Source organism: Ochotona princeps, chromosome 24, assembly GCF_030435755.1.
Source record: "Ochotona princeps isolate mOchPri1 chromosome 24, mOchPri1.hap1, whole genome shotgun sequence".
Classification (NCBI taxonomy): Eukaryota; Metazoa; Chordata; class Mammalia; order Lagomorpha; family Ochotonidae; genus Ochotona; species Ochotona princeps.
This window is the reverse complement of record NC_080855.1, coordinates 15,372,873-15,398,773: the sequence shown is the minus strand read 5'-3', so window position 1 is coordinate 15,398,773 and position 25,901 is coordinate 15,372,873. Positions and strand designations below refer to the sequence as shown.

Sequence of the window (25,901 nt, the reverse complement as noted above, 5' to 3'; positions counted from 1 at the left end):
CAATCACAATGAGACACAAAGCTCAAAAGCCAAGAGGAAATGAACAGGAATGGCTTTACTCTCCATCCACTCTACCTGCAATATAACATATTCCTTCTTATCTACTGACATCTCTCTCTCTCTGATACTGTCAAGTCCCTGGGAGGTAGGAGACCCTCCAAGATTCTCAAAGGAAAATCCAGAGGCTGAATCTTGTTCTTAAGTGCTTTTCTTAGCTTGGCCTGATTTTGTTACGGGGTGAGGAGTGTAGATTGGGTGGCATATTTGGGACATTTCTAGATTCAGAGTCAAAGGGTCAGAGTAAATATTCTGTTGTAACCACAGATAAGCCAGCACTTGAGGCTTACTATGGGATGAGTGCTCAATTACAGGATGTGAAATGGATCTCTGGATTTGTTTTTATGTTTTTCCTTTGTACCTACCATCTCCTCCCTCTGGGTTTTAAGGCTTCCCTTTAAATATAATAATTAAATGTGAAACATAGCTGCTGGATATTTGATAGTCCATCTGGCAATGCACTAAAATCAATATTGTGATCCTAAGCAGGGGATTATTAAGGTTACTTTGCCTCACCAGAGCTGGGGTTTTTTTTTTTATTATCCATATCAACACAATATAGTCATTTCATAAATATTAAACACAGGCAATTCCCTCCTTAGTTTGCTTTCATGCTAATGCAACTGCAAGTCAGCATGGATAAGAATGTTATGAGCCAACATGTGAGACACAGATGCCAAAGAAACGAAACAGCAGAAAATGCTATTGAAAAAAAATGAATTGTGATTGAATTGGTGGACTCAACTTTGGAAACACTGCCTTTGTCTGACATTTCATAACTACCAGGTAATGATAGCATATGTATTCATAAACTTTTAAGTATACACAACTTCTCTTGGTAATTTCCCGTTTGTTAAATTCAGATAACACCACCAAAGGTTTAAAGAAATAAAACCCCTGATGAGTTGGCAATGAAAAAGTAACAAGAGAAATTTCTCGACAAAATGACCCAGTACCACATGGTGACAGCATTCGTTCATGCTGTAAATTTTTACAAGCATCTACTGTGTTCCAGGTCCAGACACAGACCCTGGGCTGCAGTAGGAGACAAGATGGACAAGGTCCCTGGTCTCAAGGAGTTGACACTCCATGAGGGTAGACAAAAAAGAAACAAGTCAATAAGATGACTTATGATCATGACACAAGCAGTGATGAAAATAAAATAATGACTTACTAGAGAGAAAGCAGTAGGTTCTACCCCATGATTTAAAAAAAAATTCTCTAGGTGATAACTGTGGAGGCAAGACTTAGACCATGGGAGGAGCCACATGTGCAGAAAACAGGGGAAGAGCATTATAGTCAAAGGGAATGTCAATTGTGAAGTCTCTGTGTTGAAAGCAAGTGAGGTACATTTAAAATATATTAAAAAAAAAAAAAGTACAGGGATCTGAACCCAACAACCTCTAAGCTGATTCAAAGAACAAAAGTGTTTCTAAGGAGCAGTTTTTAAATATGCTTATGTAACTCCTTTGTCAGCTAGTATGGAAGGATTGTTTGACTGATGACCTTCTATGACTCTGAGGATATGCATTAATTTTTTTGCAATAATGACTCAGAAAAATGATGTGCTTCCTTCATTTCTGGTTACCACTCAATAAAGAAAAGCAAATAATACAAGGTTTTCTTGCACAAATTCCAAGTCTCAGGCTCTTGGAAATTCAATACTTTGTAAAAAGGGCAGGAATATCTGAATATTTCAAAGGGACTCTTTTGGAGAGCAGGTAAGGCATCAAAGTGTAGTGCTACTAAACCAGATAGTGCTGGCTCAGGAAATCACATATTCCTGGTCACCTTTCCTTTCACATCACTAACTGCACTGTGGATAACTACTGTGATCAGTACTAGTAATTTTAAAACCAATATTGATCAGCCAATACTTAGTCACGTAACTAAACCCCACACATTTTCCTGGATCTTAACTCCACTTTTGTATACCACTAAGGGCAGACTATACATAAACACTATGACATTATATATATATATATAGTCATTGTATATATATTCAAAAAGTTCATGGAAATGTGCATTATGAAAAATTATTATGGCATTTTTAAAAGTTTGGCACCAAAAAAACTATCTTTAATGATATTCCTCCACAAACTTTCTGAAGCACCTTTTTGTGTGTGCATACATGAATACATGCACACACAAGTATACAAGCTCTCTCTTGCACACACACACACACACACACACACTCACACACACACATTCTTTTCAAATTTCTGGATCCTTAGCATCAAGCTCCACTGTCCAGAACTTAGTAGAAACTCAATGAGCAAACAGAAATGCAAAACTATATTCTGCTTTTCAACTTATTGGGTGGGGGCAGGATGGAATAAGACAAAAATAAGGATAGTGAAACGAGTTTTTCATGAACCTAACTACATTAGATTTAAACACTGATTTTTTTAAGAACTAATTTTTTTACATAAATCTGGGGTGTGAAATGTCTAAATCTTTAATAGATTGATAATAGTATGCAACAGTTGCTTTTTACTTAATTTCCTTTTGGGAGGAAAAAAAATCCATGCTGATTCTCAGTTATCATTTTTCACATTTTTAATAAATTTTGGAATCAGAAATGCAGTATACCAAAGGGCAAGATGATATGCAAAGTTCCCTCCAATCCCAAAATTCTGTGAGACAGATGGTGTTTTCTGGTTGGGCGTGCCAGCTGCATAGCAAATTCAGAACCGTGGACAGATCTAGGGTCTCCTGGGCCAGTCTCCCTTTTTACAAAACCTAGGGTAGGCTTCTGTGAATAAAATACGGGCTCTGCTTGAGATGGACAGCCTTACCAGAGCACTGAATTCCAGGCCTAATGCCTAAATTAATGAGTTTAAGACTCTATTTAATGAAAAATTCAGATTATGATTACACTTTGTTTCATTAAATGCATTCTCAGACTGGCATAATGGAATTTCCTTTTCAACTTGTAATTAACTTTATTGAGAATGCTTATTGGGATTTTTAAGGCAGTTTCCTAAAGCCTTCTTATTAATTATTTTTAATATATGCATTATGATATTAACTGTATTGCTTAGTTTCATACTGGCTGTTAATTTTAAAAGAAGAAACAATTGAACACTGACCTATTCAAGAGAAGAACAGCAGATTAAGTGAACTGAAGGTATTCTCAACAAAAATCTATATTCAACTCCTGAGAGCTGGCTTCTTGTCATGTCAGACCTGACTTTCACATTTTCCTATAAAAATACTATAACTCTAAACAAAGAAATCACCCTTCTCCCTATACCCAGTTGATCTAAACTTCTCAGACCCAGAAGATAGCTCTATAGGCTATGATTCACAGCTCTCCTCTCAATCAAAAGTTAGTAAAGTCAGCACAGGAACATTTTTTGCTCTGCTTCCCACCATTCCACAGAAAGTTGCAGGGCACAACATTCAGAACAAAATATTGGATGCTCAGGAAAAAGCTTTCCAAGCTCTTCCCTCTCCTCCAGACCCAGATGCTTTGTGGACAGCTTCTGCCATCTCCCAAGGCACCCTGGGTGGATCCCTATCATACTACTTGGAAATTTTTTGTTAGTGGGAATCTGGTGGATCACTCAGTTGGATCCCTAGGAAAGGATCATAAACGTTAAGTCCAGAAAAAATACACACTCTTGTCTTCTTGATTATTCCTTTTTATCATGCCAAGTGTCAATAATACCATAGGCAAGTCACATCTCTAAATATTGTTTTATAAATAGAAATTCCCTCCCAAAAGTAATGTGTCCAAGAATAGGCTTTCTTTTGTATGGAAGGAACAGAACTTGGCATCTTTTAACTGAACCAGACACTGTGTTGAACACTTATGCTTTCTTTACAAATAGACCTACAGCTGGTTGGAAGCACTTCGGCAAAGTGATGCAAATCTAATTAGGCAGCGCCATGTGGTCAGCATTAGTAGCAATTTTTGAGAAGAGTCCAGGAGATGATTTACAGAAAGTGATATTTTTTTTCCTTTAAGGGCTTGCGCGTGCACGCGCGCACGCACACACACACACACACACACACACAATCTCACTTTGTGAGTGGACATATAAGAATTTATCTATGGCCTGGTCTGCTAGTATAAAATATTCAAACCAATATTCCTAGGAGAATAAAAGCCCATGTGTTTTAAATGGGAAGAGAAGAAAAACATAAGACAAGCGCAAATGGCTGAGAATGTCACAGATGCTCCATCTGAACTATTTCTTAGGAAGGATTCGACAGTTTTTTCAGTTCCAATTTACATCAAACACATCAGTAGTAATGAACACACACACACATGTACACACAAGTTGTGTTACCAACTGGCACACAGAGTGAAAACATTTTCACAGGAAATCCATGCTGATCTACATCCTTGTCTCTCAGCAAACTACATATACACCAATATTCCCTCATCCACAAACAACAGCAGTAAAACCAGGACTTGTTACCAGACAGTAAGATCATTATCTGTGTCAATTCACATATTCCTAACTTTTCCAAGAATGCATAGCTAATGAGGGACAGAACCAACACACTAATTGTCTATGTACTCAATCCATACACCCTACTTCCTCATCACACTGCCTCTAAGTCATTATATACACATTTGATGAGCATCTTCACCTGTCAGACACTCATCTGTAACACTTTAAATCCACTTAAATGCATGTCAGGCTACTGCTCCAAGACCACAAATGCTTGTCAGCTATTCAAGTATACACCACCTCCACCTCTGTTAACTACTTTATTAACCCATGTATTCAAACCACTAGACTCATACATCCACAAGTGAAGCTACTAGTCTGTCCTAGTAGAAAAAGAACATTGGAGTTTCAGATACAAGCATATTGGCAGTTATGGCTGCACAAGTAAGTTAACCCACATGAGTCAAGATTAGCCAAGTTGCTTCAAAACTCAAAATTGCAAAGATGCTATTCAAGGTTCTGGAGGATTTTTTTGTGGCGCTTGAGCTCAAGACCCATGCACACATTCATTCATTCATCAACAAATATCTCTAGAACTCTCACTGTATTTTAAGCACTAGATAGAGGAGGTAAGAGAAAAACAAGTGCATGTTTGCCAGCTCCCATGGAAGATTAAAACAGGAGTCTACCTGCCCACCTCCTTGGAAATGTGTCGCACTGCATCCCAAGGAAAAACCCTGAAGTACTTTCTACTCCATTCAACTGAATGCACTGAGTTTAGACAGCTGATCTTGAGAAAGCTAGACCATTCTCCCTCCCTCTCTCTCTCTGCAATTGAAGTAACACACAGCAACAGAGCACATACAGGAAGCACTACGATGCTTTACCTCCTCCACACACTGAACTTCACAGAGTCATTCCAATTTCTACTCATCCTGAGGCCTGAATGTTAGACACAAAGCATGGACATCCAGTAAATCCCTGTGCGCTCAAACCAAGATTTGAATCCTGGTCCCTTTCCTTGTTAACTATGAAGTTTTGGACAACTTTTTATAAATTGGAGGCTTTCATTAGATGTATTTTTGAAATAAACATAAAAACATACAGAGAACAGAATAACAAATTTCCACATATTTGGTCACCCACCTTCAAGGACTCTTGAAATATTTCCAATTTTGTTTCATCTACCACCTCCTGCAATTTTATACTTTCCTGGAGTATCTTAAAAGCCAATCTTAGTCATCATATAACTTGAATGAGTTCTCTTATTTCCACACACAACTAGAATAATGATGCCTCTTCCATAGGCTTTTTCATTGACTGGGCAAAAAAAAATTATGGAGCCTCTGCCACAAGCCAGCCTTGTTTCTGGTGAGAGGTGCAGCTATCACAATGAAAAGCACTTTCTCCCAGGAGGCTAATATTGGCATAGAAGAGGCATGAGCAGAATAATGAGTAAGACCATTTCAAACAGAACAAAATGTAATGAAGAAAACCATAGGGAAATACAAAACAGTGGATGATTTGTGGGCCAAAGTTAAAGAAGGAAGTAAAGCAAGGAGATAACTACTAAAGGGGGTTCGGGGGAGAGGGATGGTGGACAGTGTAGCATGTGACTGGGAAAAGACCAGACACAGTGATCTGGGAGCAGGCTGGTGTGGGAACTAAATGGCCAGTACAAAGGTCCTGGGGCAAAATTGAGCCAGGATCCCTGAACTCTGTTTTGGGTACCAAGTAGGCTAATATATTCAAAACATTGAATACGGTGCCTGGCATGGAGCAAGTACTCTGTAAGTGTTAGTCATAACCTCACAACAGGAGGACTGACCACAAGATAGTAAACTGGGTGTCTATATTGTGGAAAGTTTTCTTGCTCAGTGTGCCAATGGATCTTTCAGTTCACTTGTATTTTCTTCAACAAGTCCTACCTCAGCAGAAAGACCTACCCATTTGGCAAGCATCAGTACCTTAAGCAGAGGAAATGTGTTGTGCTAGCTTACAGTTACAGACAAGTGGTGCTACTGTCTCAAGTTCAATCCCAGCTCAATCACTTCACATCTTGACAAGTTTTATGCAAGCAGATTCACCCCCTCCATACCTAAGTGTTCCTATCTTTATGATGGTGAAAATATTAGTGTCAACCTAATAAGATTTTGAGGATATGAAGTATACAAGTTTACTTACTATCCAAATGAGTCAATGTTAAAATAATCTATCATTGGGTCCAGTACAATGGCTCAAAGGATAAATCCTCACCTTGCATGCACCATAATCCCATAGGGGCATCAGTTCGTGTCCTGGCTGCTCCACTTTCCACCCAGCTCCCTGCTGTGGCCTGGGAAAGCAGCAGAGGATGGCCCAAAATCCTGGGACCCTGCACTCACACTCACTCGGAGGAAGCCCCTAGTTCCTGGCTCAGGTCAGCTCAACTCTAGCCATTGCGGCCACCTGGGGAGTGAACCAGTGGATGAAGAATCTTTGTTTTTCCTTCTCTCTGTAAGCCTTATCTACCTTTCCAATAAAAAAAAGAAAAGTCTATCCAGTTTATCATTTTTTATTCTTATATACTCATATTATCTATTTACTTTCTTGCCTGCAATGGTCAGGAAACTCCTTCCAGTTTTTTTTTTAATGTTTGTGAATGGTCAGGTCAATATTTCTAAAAGTCAAATGTGAGACTTGCCAGGAAACCTAGTAAACATGGGCAAGGAAATGGTCCTAGATAGGAGCCATACAACCTCTTCAGCAACTAGCCCATGTGTCTGATTACTTGTAAACCCACTGGGTGTCATCCTAGAAAAGAGGGCAGGGTGGCCAAAAAAGGACCCTTCTCTTTCTAATGGATTTTATGTCTTAAAGCATAATAGTTTTTCATTTTGGAGTCAAATATCACCTGATCAAATTATCCCATATAATAGGTAGCACCATCAACCCAGTTCCAAAGAGAAGTTGCAAGTGGCCATGAAACATAGGCCAACTTCCCATGAACACATACCATAGCAATGCCATGACAGCATGTGGTTGCATTTCAGCACTGACATGGTGGAAGCTCTTTCTCTTAAGAGTCTTTCTTTTCATTTTTCTTATTTGAAAATCAAAGGGGAACGGGTCTTCCATCTGCTGGTTACTTCCTGAAATGCTTGAAATGGCTAGAACTAAGCTAGGCAAAAAAACAGAACCTATAATTCAATCTGAGCTCTCCAAGTGAGTGTCAGGGCTCCAAGACATCACCTCTGCCTTGCACGGTCTTCTATGGCAGCATGTTGGAGTTGAAAGCAGGGCCAGAACTTAAATCCAAGCATTCCAATACGGGATACAGACATCCCAAGCGGCAACTTAACTGCTGCACCAAACGCCTGCCCCCTGGTGAACAGTTTTATGTGGATATTTTTATAGACACTGGGAGATACTTTTTGCACCAAGACCAAGAAGGCTTTGTAACTGCTGCTGCTTTACTTAATGCTTTTTTCCATCCTTTCACAGCATTATTATACAATACTATGTAACCAAAATTCTGCTATCAATTATACCAGACACAGACATCTGATCATGGGACAGAAAAGAGACATTTGTGAAGAAGCCAGCCAGGTTCAAACAATGGCTATATTTAAGCTAAAAGGAATGGATCAACGGTGACTTCCTAGTTTTGACAGGTGTGTCCCCATAACATAAGATACCACCCAGGGCAGAAAGGGCACATGCAGAATTCTGAGTATCAACTTTGCACCTTATTTGCCCATAAAACCATTCCAAAATAAAACTCTTATTTCATAAATGTGCTATTAGCCCTACAAATTTGAGAAACAGGGATGCAAGTTGTACCCACAGCCCTTCACCCAGCCTTAAGGACCCATGGAACATGCATTTACATCTCCAAAGAGGCAGGCAGGGAGGCTGGAACAAGGGAGGCAGTGTATGCTGACAGCACATAAGGACAAAATGTGCCTTCAAAAGCAAATTCCAATTACACAAAAGCCAAGGAGCATTTCTCGTAGAAAATCACTATCTCCATGTAATCTACATCCTGTTAATCAAAGAGGTCAAAGCCCTTTTGATTATCAGACTAAATATTTTTAGGCGATGCCACTGAATGCCTGGGACATGAACAGTATCAGCTGCACAAAATTTGTCTTCAGGGGAAAAAAGCAGGTCTTTAATATCGCAGGGGGAAGAAAATCAACAGCAAGAAATTGATAAAGGTTGGTGAAAAAAAATTAATGTATCAGAGTTCTCTTCTCCCTGTTGGCTTTCACCCTTGTCCTTTTCCGCCTCCCCCCACCTTCCAAGAACCTGTATTGATTGTTGAACCTCTTGACACTTGACCATAGCATAAGGGAATAGCAGAAGTGACCCAGCACTGGTATTACACAGGTGAGGAGGAAGCAAGGGATGGGATGGGATCATTATCCTCTTAAAGCAAACGTGAGTGGGTCGCTGAATGAAGTGGGAAGTGATTTTGAAGTTGAAACAAGTGAATCCCCCAATGTGGCTTGGTTGGTGAGTGAAGAGCAACCTACACACGCATCCCCTCAGTGTAGCAGAAACAGATGCATTTTTCTTTTCCTTTTTTGTAACAGCAAATCATTGTAGCTCCCTTTTGGTGTTGCTGTTTTCAATTTTCTTTTACCATACTATTTTAACGCATTTTAAATTCCTTTTGATTAAGTATAATTGTACATATATATGTGATATAATGTGACACTACAAAAACAGGCATACAGAGTGTACCATTCACACACTTCCTTGTCTTTGCCGCTAGGTACAACTAGCATGCTGGAGCTCCTTGCCCTTATTTGCTCAGGAAATATCTAACAGGTTATTGTGAGCTATCATCACCCCATTGTGCTTCGTCACACAGACAAGAGTTTTAACTCCACCAGGTGCATTCCGATCCTACCCTGAAAGGCTGTTCTAATTTACCAGCTACCAGATAAGATTCCTTCTTTACTTTTCCATCAGCCAGGAACTGGTTACGCTTATTGGTTTTTTGAACCCCTAGCAAGGATTAATATAAAAAAATCTAATCTGATCCTCTCAATGAATTCTCCAAATCATCCATTCTTCTGAACATACAGCTTGTTTCCATTGTAAATGTATAGAAAGTTCCTGTGAACCGGTAACAGTATAAAAATTAAAACAAAAACATTACCAGGAAGCAACTGCTACTATCATCTACAGAATATAGTGTTATATGGATTAAAATGACTGTTGTAAACCTGTGAAAGGGTTCCATGTCTATTTCTCTTATTCAGATGTTCCCAAGAATGTTAGGGTCACATGAAATTAATATCCATAGAAACTCTCACAGCAATACAATGTGTATGACATTTCCCCTAGAATTCTCTGAAGTTGACCAGAAATACTCTGGTTTTGCCAGTACATCTCTATCCAGGAGACTACTACAAGACACCTTCTACGTTGGCGTAGATCACGGACTACTGAGACACACATCTAGATCAAACACAAGAATCATCAATACACCAAGGAAGCTTATCACAAGAGACTTTGAATTGTTCAGTGGCTATTGTTGGGCAGTATGAGATTTCTTTGTACTGAACAACTGCTACTTTGCTAGGCCAGGAGGTGCCTGGACTTTGGGAGGATTCCACTTTAGTGATAAATCTGTTCTTTGCTGCCTTGCAACTTTGTGAAGGCAAGGGCACAGTTCTTCTCCGGTCCCAAGAACAGGAGGAAGATAAGGGTGTGAGAATGGGATGATAGTGGGTTTGGGAACGGAACAGGTTCCCTGTGCCTGAAGGCGATAAAGTTATGAACATGTCTAAGGTTGTTACTTTTGATGTATTTTCCAGCCCCAAAGGGCCTATATAAGCTACTGTCTTGTGCCGTTCGAGGTCCGACCGCCCTGGTTGGCTGGTCTATGTGCCCAAGTGAGGTCTGATCCAGCATGCTGGCGCAATAAACTCTGTTTGCTGTTTGCATTACTAGCGAGACTCTTGGTCATTCTCTGGGGGTTGACTGGCTCGCACCCTGATGTCCGGGGGCTTTGGCCCGGACTCTAACAGTATCTGTGTCTAAGCAGTAATTTATTTTCAGGACAAAGTTCAATGAAGTCTCCATTAACAGCATTCATTAATGTTCCTTGCCTTTCTACCTGATAGAATGATGAAAGTTATAGGACTTCAATGAGTGTTATTTCATTTAGTATTGACTCAAAATTATCCTCTGTATTGAAACATCTAATGCAAAACTCATTAACAAGTCACCTTGTATAGCTCAGGGCTCAAGACTGGCTCAGTTTCTCTGTTGTACCAGCATGTTCACTCACTTAAAATCTTTGGAAACACATATGTATCTGGTTCAAGCTGCCTCACAGTGTAGCCTCTAAGACAATGAGTTCATTTCTACCCAATCCATGTCACAGTTGGTGTCATCTACCCTATCTTTGGAAGCTGTGTGATTTGATCATAAAATTTCCAATTACAGGCTTATTTTTCTCTGAATTTAACTACTTATATATTACCTTATGGTCCAGTTTGTACATAAATAACACCATAATGCTTAATAAATAATAAATACAATTATACTACCCATTTAATCTAATCATTAACTTGATGAATTTGAGTATTCAATTTAATAGCATTCAATTATTCTATTCTAACTCTATTTGGTTAACCTATTTTTCAAATCAGGCAAACTTTGATTTTGCTAGCACACTGTAACAATTTCCCAAGACAAGAAAACTGCATCTGCATGCAAAATCAGAGAATTCACATCACCTATGGCAAATGCCACAGATTACTTCCTCTACCCCCTAATACAAAAATTTGCAACCAAGCAGCTCACTCAAAACTACAATTCAGCAAATAAAATACCCAAGCAGCTCCCAGCATCACCTCAGCAAAGGCATCCAAGAGTGTAAAAAATGGGTGGCACCAAAACTGTTCCTATGTTCAGATGCCTCCAGCCACAACTAAATGCACCCTTTGATTTGTCTGCATTTTGTTATTCCAAGCCAAGAACTCCACAGTACTTTCATGTGGGGGCTGTTTCAACACATAATGGCTAGGAAGAATCATGGTAGCACACTGCTGTCAACATCCAAACAATCTTATTTTTCCTCGTCTCATTCATTGGTCCAAAGCTCCATTACCATACACATCTTTGAAAGATTTGGAGGAGTATACCAAGATCCCAAGTAGGCTCTGTTGGAATACAATAGAAAATGTGGCTCTTTTTCCTAGAAGAGCAATTTTGTATGAGTCATATACACCCCAAAACAACACAATCATAACTCAACACCTCCACCCGACACACAAGGAATATTTTGAGGATTATCTGAATGGAACTCTAGTTATGAAAAAGACAGACATCTTTCTGAACCAGTACTGGTTAACTAAAAACAGCATGAACGCTAAAAGCTATCACTGGTATATATCTGGAGGCTAACAGATGACCCAATCAAGATGAATCAACAAAATGTAGCCCCCCCCAAAAAAATAATCCACTGGTAAACTAAGTACCTACCCAATGTAAACCAACTAAGAGGATTCTCAGCTAACAGATCAAATAAGTTTAATCAATCAAATAGCATCTACTAGCTAACTGGCACAAAACATGATGAAACAACCCTAGATCACTCTTTACCAGAGAAAACAAATCCGATGCTGTCAAACTGGGCTTCGTCCAGAAGAGATGAAATAAAATCTTTGTCCCCAAAAAGAAGCTCTTGATTAACCCAAACACATGGCATGAAATCTGGTGTCTTAATCACTACCCAGGTCACCAGACAAGATCAAAACCAGTCCATGCAGCTATACTCACGTAGATTATTTATGGGAGTCCTCGTGTCCATGTTTTCATAATGCTGGACGTGAACAACAATGTTAAGGTCTCTCTCCATGTGGTCAGTGTTACAGTGCCCCTGGGGTCTCATCACATCCGCAAGGGCCCTGAAAGAGAAATGGATTTAAAACATGAGGAGTGACACCTGCTAGGAGCTGACCATGGTGCCTGTGAACCGAAGAAACAACTCTAATGCATAGAGACACCATTCTAGTGAGGGGGTAGTGGAGGAAACACCAGACGTTATACATGGAATCGCTGCAATTTGAGTTTCCATGAGGACTCACATATGTTAGCTCCCATACCGTCCCAACCACCAGTTTCAAAAAAGATCTCATTGAATTGTTGAGAGGGTTAAATGATGAGTACATGTATGTCCACTTCATAGATTGAGTTCTATCTAGCCGCAGATACCAACACATTGTCCCTTCACAGTCCAAGAATAGTAACGATGGCTAACTTTTACAGAGTACTTACCACAAACCTGATACTATGCGAATATATTACATGCCTCAACTGAACAGACAGCACAAAAGACCACTGAAGGCTTCTTACCCCTTGCACATGCGAGGTGCGTCAACAGGCTCTGGTCACAGAGCTTGTGAACATGGCTTTGACGCGGAGTATCAGGGGAGGGAATGGAGCCACCATGAAACCTGTATCGGTGACCTTCACAATCAGCTACAAACTTAGGAAAGAAGCTCCGAGTTTGTACATAGAGCAGATCAGAGGAAACTGTCAAAACAGGTATCACAGCCTAAGGTTAGATTCCACCAGCATTCTTCTTTCTCTTCACTTTCTATCTTATGCTTATTTAGATTAGTATGTTTGAATAAAAACAATATTGGAGTATCAACACGTACATGCATATCTTCTATATAAGTTGTGTTTTTATCGTAAGACTCAATTGGGTCCTTCTTTTGTGTATGCATTGCTAGAGAAGATCCTATCACTAAGTGTGAGGCTCTCGCATCCCTGGAGAAAACAACACATGTCATACACAAGCACCACCACCTCCCACTCAGTGGCAGGGATGACCACTCTCCATCAGAGCATACTTCAAAACGTACATGGAAAACAGAATTAAAAGTTAAGTTTATTTTGATGCAAAAAAAAATTGAAATCCATGTGTCACCTGTTCAGCATACACATTCTCCATTAACTTTAAGAAGATTTTGTATGCATGGAAAGCAGCATTTCTCACACCTTGGATTAGCGGAGCAGCATCTGTATCAACTGGGAGAACGCGCAAGGATGCAAATTTTCAAATCCATCCAGACCCGCTGAGTCAGAAACTGCAGGAGTAAAGCCTAGCCAATCGCTTTCTCACAGGCCTTCTATGTGAGCCTATTGCACACTCAGTGTGAGATGGTGCTAGGACAACAAAAGCCTCAAATTACAAGAAATGGCTCATTACGGTGCAACAGTCCAATAAGGCTAGAAATGCCACCATTGCGAAGTCTCAGATAGGACTTACTAAAAAGTTCACAAAAGCCCACATGAAATACGGGGAAAGAAGACAAGACAAGAGAATAACAACAGCTCTCAACCATGCGTTCATTTACCAAATTATATCTACCACATGCTGTCCACTATCCATGACCCTGGAGCACAACTGTGTGCAAGACAAAGTTTCATTCTTTCTATGATTTATGTGTTATAGGACAGAATAAAACTAAATAACATGCAAATCAACAAGGACTTCAAATAATTTCTTAAAAAAATAACAGGATAAAAAGAGGCTGGACCAAGTGATATTTTTTCACAGCAGCCACAAACAACCCAAATGTCCATCAACTGATGAGTGGATATACAGAACAGTCTATGAAATGGAATATTATGCAGCCATTAAAAGGAAAAAAGCAATGATTCCTTCTACAACATGGATGAGACTAGAAGACATTATGCTTGGTGAAAAGAACTCAGATAAAAAAAGTCACACTAGTATATGATTCCATTTATATCAAATGGCCAGAACAGAAAAAGCCATAAAGACACAAAGCAAATTGATGTTTGTCAGGGACTAAGGTAGGGAAGGGGGAATGAAAAGCAGCTGCAAATGGATGTGGAAAATTTCTTCTAAGGTGATATTATCAGTATCAGATAGTGGACCAGAAGCAAATCATGACGGTGGGGGTAAATGCTGTCACTACACTGAAAACCACTGAATTAGACAATTATTTGAAATGATCAGGAGATGACATGCAAGTTGATCCCTGTGTAGTGTAAAGAGTTTGGTCACAAGATGTTGGAAAGGGCATTCCAGGAAGACATCCCAGCAGGAGAAAAAGCCCTGGGGGCAGGGAAGAGGTTATGTAGTTGAAGAACAAGCATGAAAGCCAGTAAATGTACAACAAGACAAAGGACTATTGTCAACTTATTTTTTTTTTACAGAATGAAAAACTGCCTGGTGCACCCAGCTCATCAGTGGAGGAAATGAGGGGACACAAATTTGAATGTCTCTGAAATTAATGTCCTGGCTGCCCCGCCTCTGTGGGATAAGCAGGGTCTGGAACTCAGAGACTTCACAAAACAAAATTTTCGGGACAAGGGACAGAGACCTCTTAAACTAACTTGCTTGGGTGACTTCTAACAGGCTCTTCCTCGTGCACTTCAGAGAATATTGGAGTTTTTTCTGAAATTGGGCGGAAAATGTGTGCAGTTTTTTGAGCAAAAAGTCTTTGCTCTCATCAGATTCTCACAGGAGCCTCCCACAAATTTTGAAATAGTCAGGCTTTTAAAAAGATAGCGATGTGACGATGAATGTTCTCATGAATGAACTTGGTCACCACTGCCTTCTGCAGAACCCCTGAGCTGCCAAAATGTGTTTAAATTCCAGCCCCAACCCCAGGGACACGTCTCCCAAGGGCCACCTTCCCAGAAAATGCAGTGGAAACAAGGATTTGGAAACATCTCCACTTCCTGCACAGGTTGTCAACAAGTGGGTATCTCAGTGCAAGGATGCCACTGGCATAGGGACCAGAAATGTCAGAACTTTCTGTGCTGGGTCACTAGAAGTGAGGGATCCACTGAATGTGTGCATTGATGCTGGGAAGCTCCAAATCAATGGCTGAGCATCAGGAAGTCTAGATGAAGGAAGATGACTTCCAGGACCTCTCTTCCTGGATCACAGTCTGTCCTTAGGCTATCTGTGACTCTAAAAGGGGTGTACAGATTATGACACCTCCTATGTCCACACTAACCATCACCAAGCAGCCATGTGGCTGGAAACCCAGTCCCCTTAACAAAACCCCAGCCTGGAGGTAGTGCCAACACAGGCCAACTATAGGATTGGCTCTGCTCTTCAGTAGTTTCTTGCAGGGCTAAAATGATGATCCACTCAGATGCAAACAAAGCCAACCAAAAAGAATCCAAAGTTTCATGAAGAGTGTTCAACACAATGATTTATTTATTAACAATGAGTTTCACTCTCAGTAAATATATTTTGAAATACCACCTAATGACAGCATGAAATTATGATCAGCAATACATTTTAAAATATTTCACCTTCAGCCCAGTTTCAAATTTCTGATGGATGCTTTATTGTGTACCTATTCATTATTCACATGTATATGCATATACTGTGACTAAAATGAATGCATACTGTCAGGTCAGTATGAAAAATTTTTTTTACAATGAGGATGTGCCTAAAATTTTTACTGAATGAAGAAACCAACTATGTACTACAGTGAAAAAAATACCCAAGGGTCTATCACTGATTTGTAACACGCTGTTTGGATGTTTCTCAAACGTTTAACACTCATTCAAAAAACCTGGGCTCCTCATCCATAATGCAGATACTGATTCCGCATAATCTGATATGTGGCCTAAGAATGTTCCTGGTTTTCAGGCCACCCTCTGAATAGCAAGATCCTGAGGATTCTGTGATGGGTGATATACATTGCCAACTGGACCAGAATACCACTTGAACTGTGGTGTGCCCAGGTATTTGATCATGGTTATTCCAGATGGTTCTGTAAGGGTATTCTTGCATGACAGTAACAATAAATGGGTCAACTGAATACATTAGAGCACCTGTGCTGATGCAGGTGAGCCTCACACTGTCTTCTGGGGCCTAGACAAGACAGAATCCTGCCTGAGTGCCTTGGCACTGGGACGGTGGTTCTCCTTGCTCCTAAGAGACCATTTAGTCTTGTACTGGGACAACAGCTCTGTAGATTTGGAACTAGCCCATTTCCTTTACATACTGGCTTCACTTCTCAAGAGAACCTTGCCTAATCTTGGCAGGAAAGTAAAGTTTTCTTTGATACTCCTTAACCCAGTTTGGAACAACTTTGTTAAATGTTGCAAATTTTGAGGTTGAAAGTAATTAAACATGGGCTATTCCATAAGGTTCAACTTAGCATCAATTTTATGGTACATTTCATCATGTGTTACCTGCCTTCTGATACTTGACTCAGGGATTGCATTCTTTTTATTCTTTGTTGTTTCACAGCTCTTAAGACAGTGTTGGCTATAAGATCAGTGATCAATAATAAATACCCATGAATATATGAATGAATGAATGAATGAATGAGGAGATACTTCCTTATGCCTTTCAAATAGGAAGTCAGAATCCAGAACTCCTATGTGTTATGCCTTATTTTAGGCACTCAGAATACAGTTTTCTTGCATTCCTTACTGCGAGTGATAACTGAAGAAGACAGATAATAAACAAGCAAATTTTAGACCATAATGCAAAATGAAATAGAGAACACTGAATGATGAGTTGGAGTGTGTGTGTGAGTGTGTGTGTGTGTGTGTGTGTGTGTGGCAGAAGGAAATTAAGCCTGAGTGATCAAAGGCTCCTCAGAGAAGGTGACACTGCAGCTGATACCTAAGTGCTAAGGACAAGCCAACTGTGCAATTCTCCAGCAGAAAAGCATTTGAGCCAATGTCACGGGCATAGCAGAGGAGCAAAAAACAAACTGCTGCATCTTTTCCTTCCAATGACCGAGCAAACAGAAGACCTTTGCGTGTGCTCACAGACCTCAGTCCCAGATCTTCAAAGCCACCAAGGGGCCCAGTGTCCAAACCACATTCTCACTCTAACACTTGAACAAGAGTCCTGAGCATTTCTTCTTCCCCAAGAAGCATCCCTGAGAAATCACAGGCAATGGGCATGCACTGACTTTCTTGCGTAGTGGCTACACACATGTAGACAGTGATCAAAGCTCATCAAATTGTACCTTCACACTGTGTGCATATCACTGTGCAAATTACACTACAATAAAGTTGACTTTTAAAATGCAAAGACTTGGTGTCCAAACAGAAGAAAGTATGGCCTACAAGGGGAAAAAAAATTCTTCAAGATAAAACCACGTCAACAATATTCACCAGTACAGGTGTACATAACTGTTTTTTCCAGTCCAGGAAGCTGTTAAAATCCATGTGGTGACATGCAGAAAGGTGGGGACCTTGCAGAGGAATCAGCAGACAGGAGAAAGGGCAAGGGAAGGGAGACATTCATCATTGGACGCATTTCTTCGCAAGCAACTTCAGCTTTGCTAAAGTATGTTTGGAAAGCTGGACACCGTCCTCTGCAACTCAAGGCTTGGATTTCCAATTCTGTTTGAAGGTGGGCAAAATGAGGACACATGTTCTCCATTGGCTTCCAGCGGACAGAACTTCAAACATGTGCTTGTGCCTACGAGGTGGTTTTCATCTAATGTCTCTTCCAAGAGGACTGAGCCAGGCAGGAACAGGTGCACGAAACACTCCACATCCAGATCTCACAGCGGCTCCTTGAACCAACCTGTTGTTTGCAGGCTGCTGTTGGCTTGCGATGTTGTTTGCAGGGCCTTAAGCCCTTCTTTGTGATCTGAGAAGACTGAAGTTCTGTGGGTTTCCACTCAAAGAAGGTAGAGTGTAGAGGTCAAGGACCTGGGCTCTGCCTCACGCTGCCCAGGTTTCAATCAAACTCCTCCACTCACTGAGGCCTTGCTGGTCCTTGGAGCAAGCAATCTGGGCTTCTGTAAATGGCAGGTTAGCATAGCACCTACCTCACACGGGAAGGGCATGCAATTACATGGGGATTTACACATAAAGTCTACAGAGACACTACAAAGCCAGCAAGGTTCCCCAACATCCTCTAAATCAACAGTTGGCAACACATTGAAGTAGTCCCACAGACTTACCCTCTTCCAGATCCTCCAGCATGGATTAAAACTCAAAGCCAGAGAGGTGAGGAGTTTTGGTCAGTGCACACATAAACACAGCAGAACCCAGAATGACTGACAACAGCATCCCTCAGAGATACTAGGCCAGAAAGGTTTCATAAGAATGGCATTACAGGGTCAAAGCTGCCAAGCAATGACCTTGAGATAGGACCTATGCTTTCTGCTCTCCAAGCCTAGTTTCAGTGAATGTTCAACCTACAAGCAAGAAGTGGAGACTCAGGTCAAGCAACCTCCCACACAGCAATTAAGTGGCTGAGACGGAATCAAAATCCCAGGCCATGTGAGTGGAGTCCATGCTGTTCAGACCTGTCTGGCCAGCTCTCCGGGAGCTGTAAGGAGCATATCTGAGTAAACTGATGGGGCGGGATGGTGACAGAGAGGAACCCAGAATCTCCCTCAGAGGGAGCGGCTACCCACTGCTCAGCACAACCAGCACTTCCCTTGTGAACAGTGTTACCAGACTACCACATTCTCAGGAGAAATCAGGAATTCGGTTTTCTGTGTGTCATCTCCCAGTTTTTAAATGTTGACAATTGAGTGTAGCTTGGACCTCACAGCCAAATACAATGGACCTTGGCCAGATCCTGAGTTGAAAAACTAAGCTCTTCAGCATATTGGTGACACGGCTGCCTATTCGGTGATCTTACAGAATTTGAGTATTTGCTTGCCTTCAGCATGAAGAAGGAATTGTGTTATGTGGGACAATATTTTTAGGAAACCTGTGATGAAGCACTGGGAACTTAATAGCACCTCAAATGTTTGGGCCAAAAAAAAAATCAAAACACAGAAGAAGCAGAAGGAGAGAAGGAGCAATGAGAGAGTCAGGAAGAAAGGAGAAAATAATAAAACCAGTAGGACAAACTCCCCATCACTCTTACTCTGGACCCACAGCTCTCAGAGGAGGTTTCGCTCTCCAATGACATCTGGCAATGCCTGGAGCTATTTTTCACCATCACAACTGTGTCAGGCATGTGCTACTGGCATCTAGTGGGTAGACGCCAGGGCTGCTGCCAACCACCCAGTCATACCCAGGACAACCCTACGACAAAGGATCCTCCTACTCCAAACAACAACAGCACTGAGCTCGAGAAACCTGGAGGTGGACACACAGGAGGAGGCCACTTGGCTCTTCTCCCAAACGTGTTGTCTCAACTTCTTCACCGTTAACAAAAAGAAGAGGGAAACTTCAAAAATGCACAAGCAGAAACACGTTAAAAATGAAATGAAACATGTCTGCATGGCTTGGTAACCACCGTTGGCTACCAGTTTTCAGTCACTGCTTCCCGGAAGCAGTAATGGCTTGGGAAGGCATCAACCTAAGAGCTAAGATGGTCCATCCCACATCAGTGCACCTGCCTTCCGCACCTAGCTCCTAGCCCTGACTCCAGATGCCAGCCTCCTGCTAACAGACCAGCTAACAGAGGCAGCAGGTGATGGCTCAAGAAATTGGGTCCCTGCCACACATATGGGACACCTGGACTGAATTCCAGATCCTGGCTTTGGTCCAGACCAGCCCCAATCATTACAGGCTTTTAGGGAATAAACCATCAGATGGGAGCTCTCTGCCTCTGAAATAAGGAATGAAAGAAGGGGAGGAGCTGTTTAAAAAGACAGTCTTTGGTGGAGGCTGCTGCTACTGAAGCTCCAAGGGCTTACTGCAGCTCTTACAAGCTCTTACACAAGCCTCCTGGTGGCTACCGGCCTGGAATTGCCTTACCTCTCCCAATCATACCTTGGGACACATTCAGCTCTCTGAGCCCGCTAACTCATTTTGGAGGCCACAAGTTCACACTCATTACCAGGTACCAAAGTGATAATGGGGAGAGAGTGACACGCTTTGTGTTTCCTGTACCTTCAGACAAGTGGACAAACAATCCAAGCTTGGGGTCTCTCACAGCTGCTGCAGAGAAAAATTAAGCGAAGCCTCCCTTCACTTGGAGGCTACCAGATACATATCCCTTAGCACCTTCAGCCAAAAGATAATGAGCCCACTGCCACTAATGATGAACTGCAGAGGGAACACAGGATGCCCTTGAAGGTTACCTGGGGCAGCCCCAGCACCACAGCCAGGTCACAAAGCGGGGGCCTAACGGAAACCAGGAGACTAGACACTAAATTACCTAGCTCTGCGACCTTGGGCAAAGAGGTGCGCGACGCCTAAGCCATGACTGTTTTTGTCACAGGTAAATGGGAATTAAAATAGCACCTGGCCCATAAGGTACCTGTGAGCACTAAATGAGAGTGCACACACCGCTAGTCCGATCCCTGGGATCCAGCACTCCACTCAGCCAGTACCACTTCCTTTTCCTTAACAGGATTGCACAAACACAAGCATCTCCTGGATTGCGTTTCAAGGAAAAGGTGCTTTGTGCCCAGCCCCCTCACCCCGCTGCCACCACCACGCTAGAGTTTCTGATTTAAATAACACAGGCTCCTGGCAACAGGATTTTTTTCACCTACTAATTTTGAAAACCATTCCAGGTAATCCTAAGCAGCAGCAGCCAGGGCTGAATGAACATCATATCTTGTACACTGACAGTAAGGGGTTAACAATTCCCCCCTTCAGAAGCGTGTACTTGCACACCATTCTGGAAGACTCCAAAGGTATACAGGGCAGTTAAACTGCAGGACTTAAAGACATCTAAATGATGCCTCCGAGTTAGCCTAGCCTGGCACCTGCAAAATGTGGCTGCCACCTGCTTAGCTGTGGTCCCTTTTCACCCCCTGCAAGGGGGCAGGACCAGGCAGTTGTGTCCCGCTTGGGCTTTTGGACACCTGAGGAGGAATTTGGTTCCCAGAGGGAGTGAAGCGCCTTCCAGTCCCGGGGGAGCTTCGTCCCTACCTTCCCACTGCCCCTCCTTCAAGAGCCAGTTTGGAGGGAAAGACTGATAGCTTTCCGCAGGGGTTCCTTCACTGGAATCTGCAAAGCTGCCCACCTGGCTCTGAGTAATCTTTTCTACCCAGGTGGTACCCACTGCCGCAGTCCTGCAAGCCTTTCTTGTCCTCACCTTCACCAGCTGGATCCACTGAACTAGCCAAGTGCAAGGCAGGGCAGGTGGGGACGGGAACAGGGTACCTGGGGGCGCAGGGAGAAGAGAGGCCTTGGAAGCGGTGGGCGGGACCAGGGCTGAACTCCGTTCCTAGTTGGGCTTCGTGGGTCCCACCCTCCCACCCCGCAGCTGGTTTCAGTACCTGAGGAGCTGACCATTCACTCACACCTCCCTGACTACCCGAACCCAGAACTTCACCTCTTACCCTACCGGCACCGCCACTATCCCCCTCTGGAGCAGGATGGGGACAGCATCGGATACTCTGCGTATAAATAGAAAATAATTACTAGTGAGGTGGTGCTGATGTTCCTTTGCCTATTTTTGGTGGGTCTCTTTGTTCAGATCTTGTAGGCAGCAGACACACGGAGCGCGTGCACCAACACGCGCGCACACAGCCCCCCAGGCGGCGTGTTGGAGGGACGGGAGGAGGACAGCGACTTAAGAAGCCCAGACTCTGAAAAGGGACAGTTAAATGTTGAGCCTGCAGCCGTGGGAGGGGGGCGGGGGGAGTGACTTGTGAGTTCTATTAACCCGCGCCTGCGACCGCACAGCAACCTCTGGCCTCCCCGCACCCACCCCGGTCCCAGGGTTCCAAGTTCTCGGCTGCATCCTCTGCCTTCAAAGTTACTGAGTTGTGTGGAGCGATTTAGACACACACGCAAAAGGCAAATAGCTTCATTAATCCCCAAATGCCTGCTCCCATCTGCTGCGCCTTGCAGAGCTGGTACTTGCATAATGAATCGGGCACAGGCAAAGTTGACGAATCAGGGTGCCAGCGGGGTGAAGGCGGCGGCGCGCAAGGAAGTGGGGGGTCAGGCCCTTGGAGGCCACGCCAGCCAGAACGGGGAGGACGCGGTCAGCGTCACTGTCCCGAGCAGGGAGAGGGGACAGGGCAGAAGGGTGCCTGGAGGACGGCAGGGCAGGGGCAGCTGCGATCTCAAGCTGAGGACCTGAGAGCTGCGGCGGCCAAAGGCGGTCGCTCTAAGCTGGGCTTTGTTCTCAACCCCCCCCCCCACACACACACACCCCAACTCCCTCCCGGAGGCGAGTACGAGGTGCGGGCAGCACTCACTCCTCCCCCTCCCTCCCTCGCTCTCACACGCGCGCGCGGGCTCGCACACGCCCCCCTTCCCTCGGGGGCTCGCCCGCCCCTGTTTACCTACAGGCTCGCTCTGGACCCCGAAGGGTATGGAGGACCACCCCTCACACACACCCCAAAGCCGAGCCTCGGGGGCCAGGAGCTCCAGGGACCGCGGGTCTCAAGTCCTCCTCGGTGGTCGGCAGCTGGGCGAGGGGGCAGAGGTCCCCGCCACACTCACACCTGCACCTGCGCGGAGCCCTGCGCCCCATCGCCGCGCCGCAAGCCCAGGTGGGCTTCCGGGGAGTCGGCCCCCAGTGGAGAGCCCAGGGGGCCGCGCCAAGGCCCGGGAGACGGCGGGGAGGGGAAAGAAGGGAGAGCGAAGCCCGCACGGGAGGGCGGAGGGGAGGCAGCCCACCTGGACATGTGCTCCCTCTGGGGCCGGTGCGCTTTCTCCAGCCCCAGCTTGGTGAAGATGCCCACCAGCACCATGACAGCCACCACCCCGCAGATGATGTAGACGATCAGGTTGGTCTTGTCCTTGGTGGGGTCGTGCAGGGGGTCGTCCTTGCGCGCGGGGGGCTTGCCGGTGTTGAGCCAGAGCGGCGTGTCGTAGTTGGTGCAGGTGCTTTGGTTCAGCCGCCGCTTCTTAAACGTGCAGCAGAACCGGAAGCCACAAGTCCCGCAGCAGAAGATGAAGTCGCCCGAGCTGCAGTTGAACGGCGGGTCCCACTGGCCCATGACATCGAAGTAGCCGCGGCAGAAGTCTGGCGTGGGCGCCCGGGTCGGGGGCGCGTCCGAGACCCCCACGCCTTCGCCGACCTCTCCTGAGACGGCCCCGGAGCGGTTGCCCCCCGTCAGCACCAGCACGCCGCCCAGTTGCGCCAGCTGCCCGTGCCCCGCTCGCTCCTGCGCCCGGCACACGCGGGCGCACAGCTCGGTGAGGAAGCAGCCGAGGAGCAGCCGGAGGACGCGGCGCATCCTGTCTCCCAGCCCGGGCTCAGCCGCTCGGCCGCCACTGGAGCCGCCGCTGCAGCCGCCTCTCGAGGCGCGGCCGAAGCTGCCGAGGCTGCTGCCGGGGGCTGCGAGCCACCGCGGGCCGCACATGCAGGGAGCGGCGCGGGGTGCTCGGGGGTCGGCGGCCACTGCGCTCGGCTCAGCCCGCGTTCGCCTCCAGCGCGCCGCGCGCGGGGCCGGCCGGGGAGGAGCGCGCGGAGCCGGGTGCGGGGGGAGGACGAGCGGGGGCAAGCGTGGGGTGTAGGTCCGGCGGACACAGGGGGAGACGCGGGCGGAGAAGCGGGGAGCGCCGGTCTGGCCGCGCCTCCCCTCAGCCGCCCGCTCCGGACTCGCCGCGCCGCGGCCGCTCACCTCAGCGGCTCGCCAAGTGCGCCGGAGAGAGCGAAGCGACACTTGTGGAATGAAGGGAGGGCAGGCGGGAGGGGGAGGGGGAGGGCGGGCTGAGGAGGCGCGGGGCGGGCGCCAGCAGGAGAGGGGCGGGGGCGCGGGGAGAGGTGACTGGGGCGGGCGGGGAGGAGCGAGCTCGGCAGCCGCCGAGCCTTGAAGGAAAGGCTTGGCTTTCCCGTCAGGTGGAGGACGCCGGCGGGACCTCCCGCGCCCTCTCTGGTCGGGAGGCGCGGCTCAGACCTGTCCAGGGCGCAGAGGCGGCTCCGCCCGCGGCATTTTCAAGGGTGTGCGCGCAGGAGCTTGCGGCCGGCGTCTGCCCAGCAAGGAAGAAGGGAGAGGCCCCGACTCACTAGCTGGCTTTGACTCCGTGAGAGACTGGGCGCAGTCTCCACACCGCCCTGCCCCTGGCCCCCAGCTGCGCCCTTCCCAGCCTCGCTCACGACCCGGGCAGAGAGCGAGGACCCAGACTGAGCCAGAAAGGTGGAGTGGCGAGCCCTTTTGCTGGGGGAGGGAGGGAAGCCCCCGGGGGAGTGCGGCTGGGGGTGAACTAACCGTGGAAGCTTCCCGGGTTGGGCAGGGGCAGTGGACGGAGCCCAGGTGTCTACACTTCCCGGAAGGTGTTTCCTTCAAACTCCCCCCAACCCTCAGCACCTGCCGCTCCGTCGCCCCCGCGGCGAGCTCCACGACGGGGCACACCGTGGCGCTGCCTCTGCGCGCCCCAATCTGGCGCAGCGCAAGGCCCGGGCACCCCACCTCAGTCACCCTCCCGGACCTGGAACCCCGCGTTTCGGTCCCCGGAGCCAGCGAGTTCCCTGTGCCCAAAGAGAGTGCCCTCACCCGGAGCTCCTCACCCGGCGCCGCGGAGCTCGGCACCGCTTGCAGGGTTTGCAGCCTCTGGTCTCCTCTCTGCGTTTCCAAATCTGTTGTCTCTCCTCTAGCAGATTCCAGCAATCCGTCGGCCCTCTCTCATTTCTCCCACTTCTTCCTCTCGTCTTGAATTTGACTCTGGGAGCCCCCAAAACAGAATTTGCACCAAAGCTGCTGCACCAAATTTAGCTCTCCACACGCCCAGGCGTTTGGTGTTTTTGTGTTTTTAATTACATTAACTAAGTATACACTTAACAGTGGGCTGGACGATTTGCAAGGAAGTAATACGTTCACCTCCCTCCTCTCCATTTGGCTGCAGCCAAGGGCTTGGGAGGAGAGGAGGGAGTTTCACAGAACCTGTGAGTGAGCCACATATGGGGTCCCCTTTATTGCAACCATGTGGGAGGACTGACTGGAACTTGTTTGGGTGACTGCCTTTAGGCATTTGGAAAAGGACTTGCAAACATATACGGGGCCTTGTTGAAAGCTTGGTCCAGGACTGTGACAGCCCCTGGGAGACTTGCTGTATTGAGAAATGTCTTCTATGCCATCCCCACCTGAAGAAAGGTGTGCCACTGTTTCATCGGTTCGTTAGAATAGGATCCCCAAAATAGGACAGTGTGTGGTATGTCTGTCATGACTGGCAACCCACGCCCACCGCCGCCTTGCGAATCCTACAAACTGCAGCCTCGGTGTGTGAGAGCTAATGATAGCTGACATTTATTCTGTGCTTGCAACATACCCACTAAGCCTGCTTCTTCTAAAATCACCTCCTCATGGAAGCTCATAGCGGTGCCTAGCATGCAGCAGACAATCTGGAAGCATTTGCCCAACCACTGAGAGATGGATCTCAGTTAACTCTCTGGTGTCAGATAATATCCCCAAGCCCACACCAGAGCAGGGGAAGAGCAAAACCCCAAGGCGTTACACAGGTTATAGAGGATGGCTTAGGAAGTGCCCAAGACACTGGATTCTCGAGCTTGCATTCTGGACACTGCACCCCATGCCTTCCTGAAACAGGCTTGCAGACCCATTGTCTGCCTGAATCTGCATTGTG

At 45.5% G+C, this 25,901-nt stretch overlaps 1 protein-coding gene across 1 annotated transcript in view; it reads right to left on the bottom strand.

Moving 5' to 3' along the window:
• Positions 1 to 23,986, bottom strand: part of SHISA9 (shisa family member 9) — a 246,918-nt gene extending 222,932 nt beyond the window's left edge. Inside the window, exons 1-2 of the mRNA XM_004586771.2 lie at positions 22,992 to 23,986; positions 12,246 to 12,373 (exon numbers count right to left, since the gene is read on the bottom strand). Of these exons, the coding sequence (XP_004586828.2) occupies positions 12,246 to 12,373; positions 22,992 to 23,680 (817 nt within the window). The 5' untranslated portion in view covers positions 23,681 to 23,986. The remainder of the gene's footprint in view (positions 1 to 12,245; positions 12,374 to 22,991) is intronic.
• Positions 23,987 to 25,901: the final 1,915 nt, after the last annotated feature.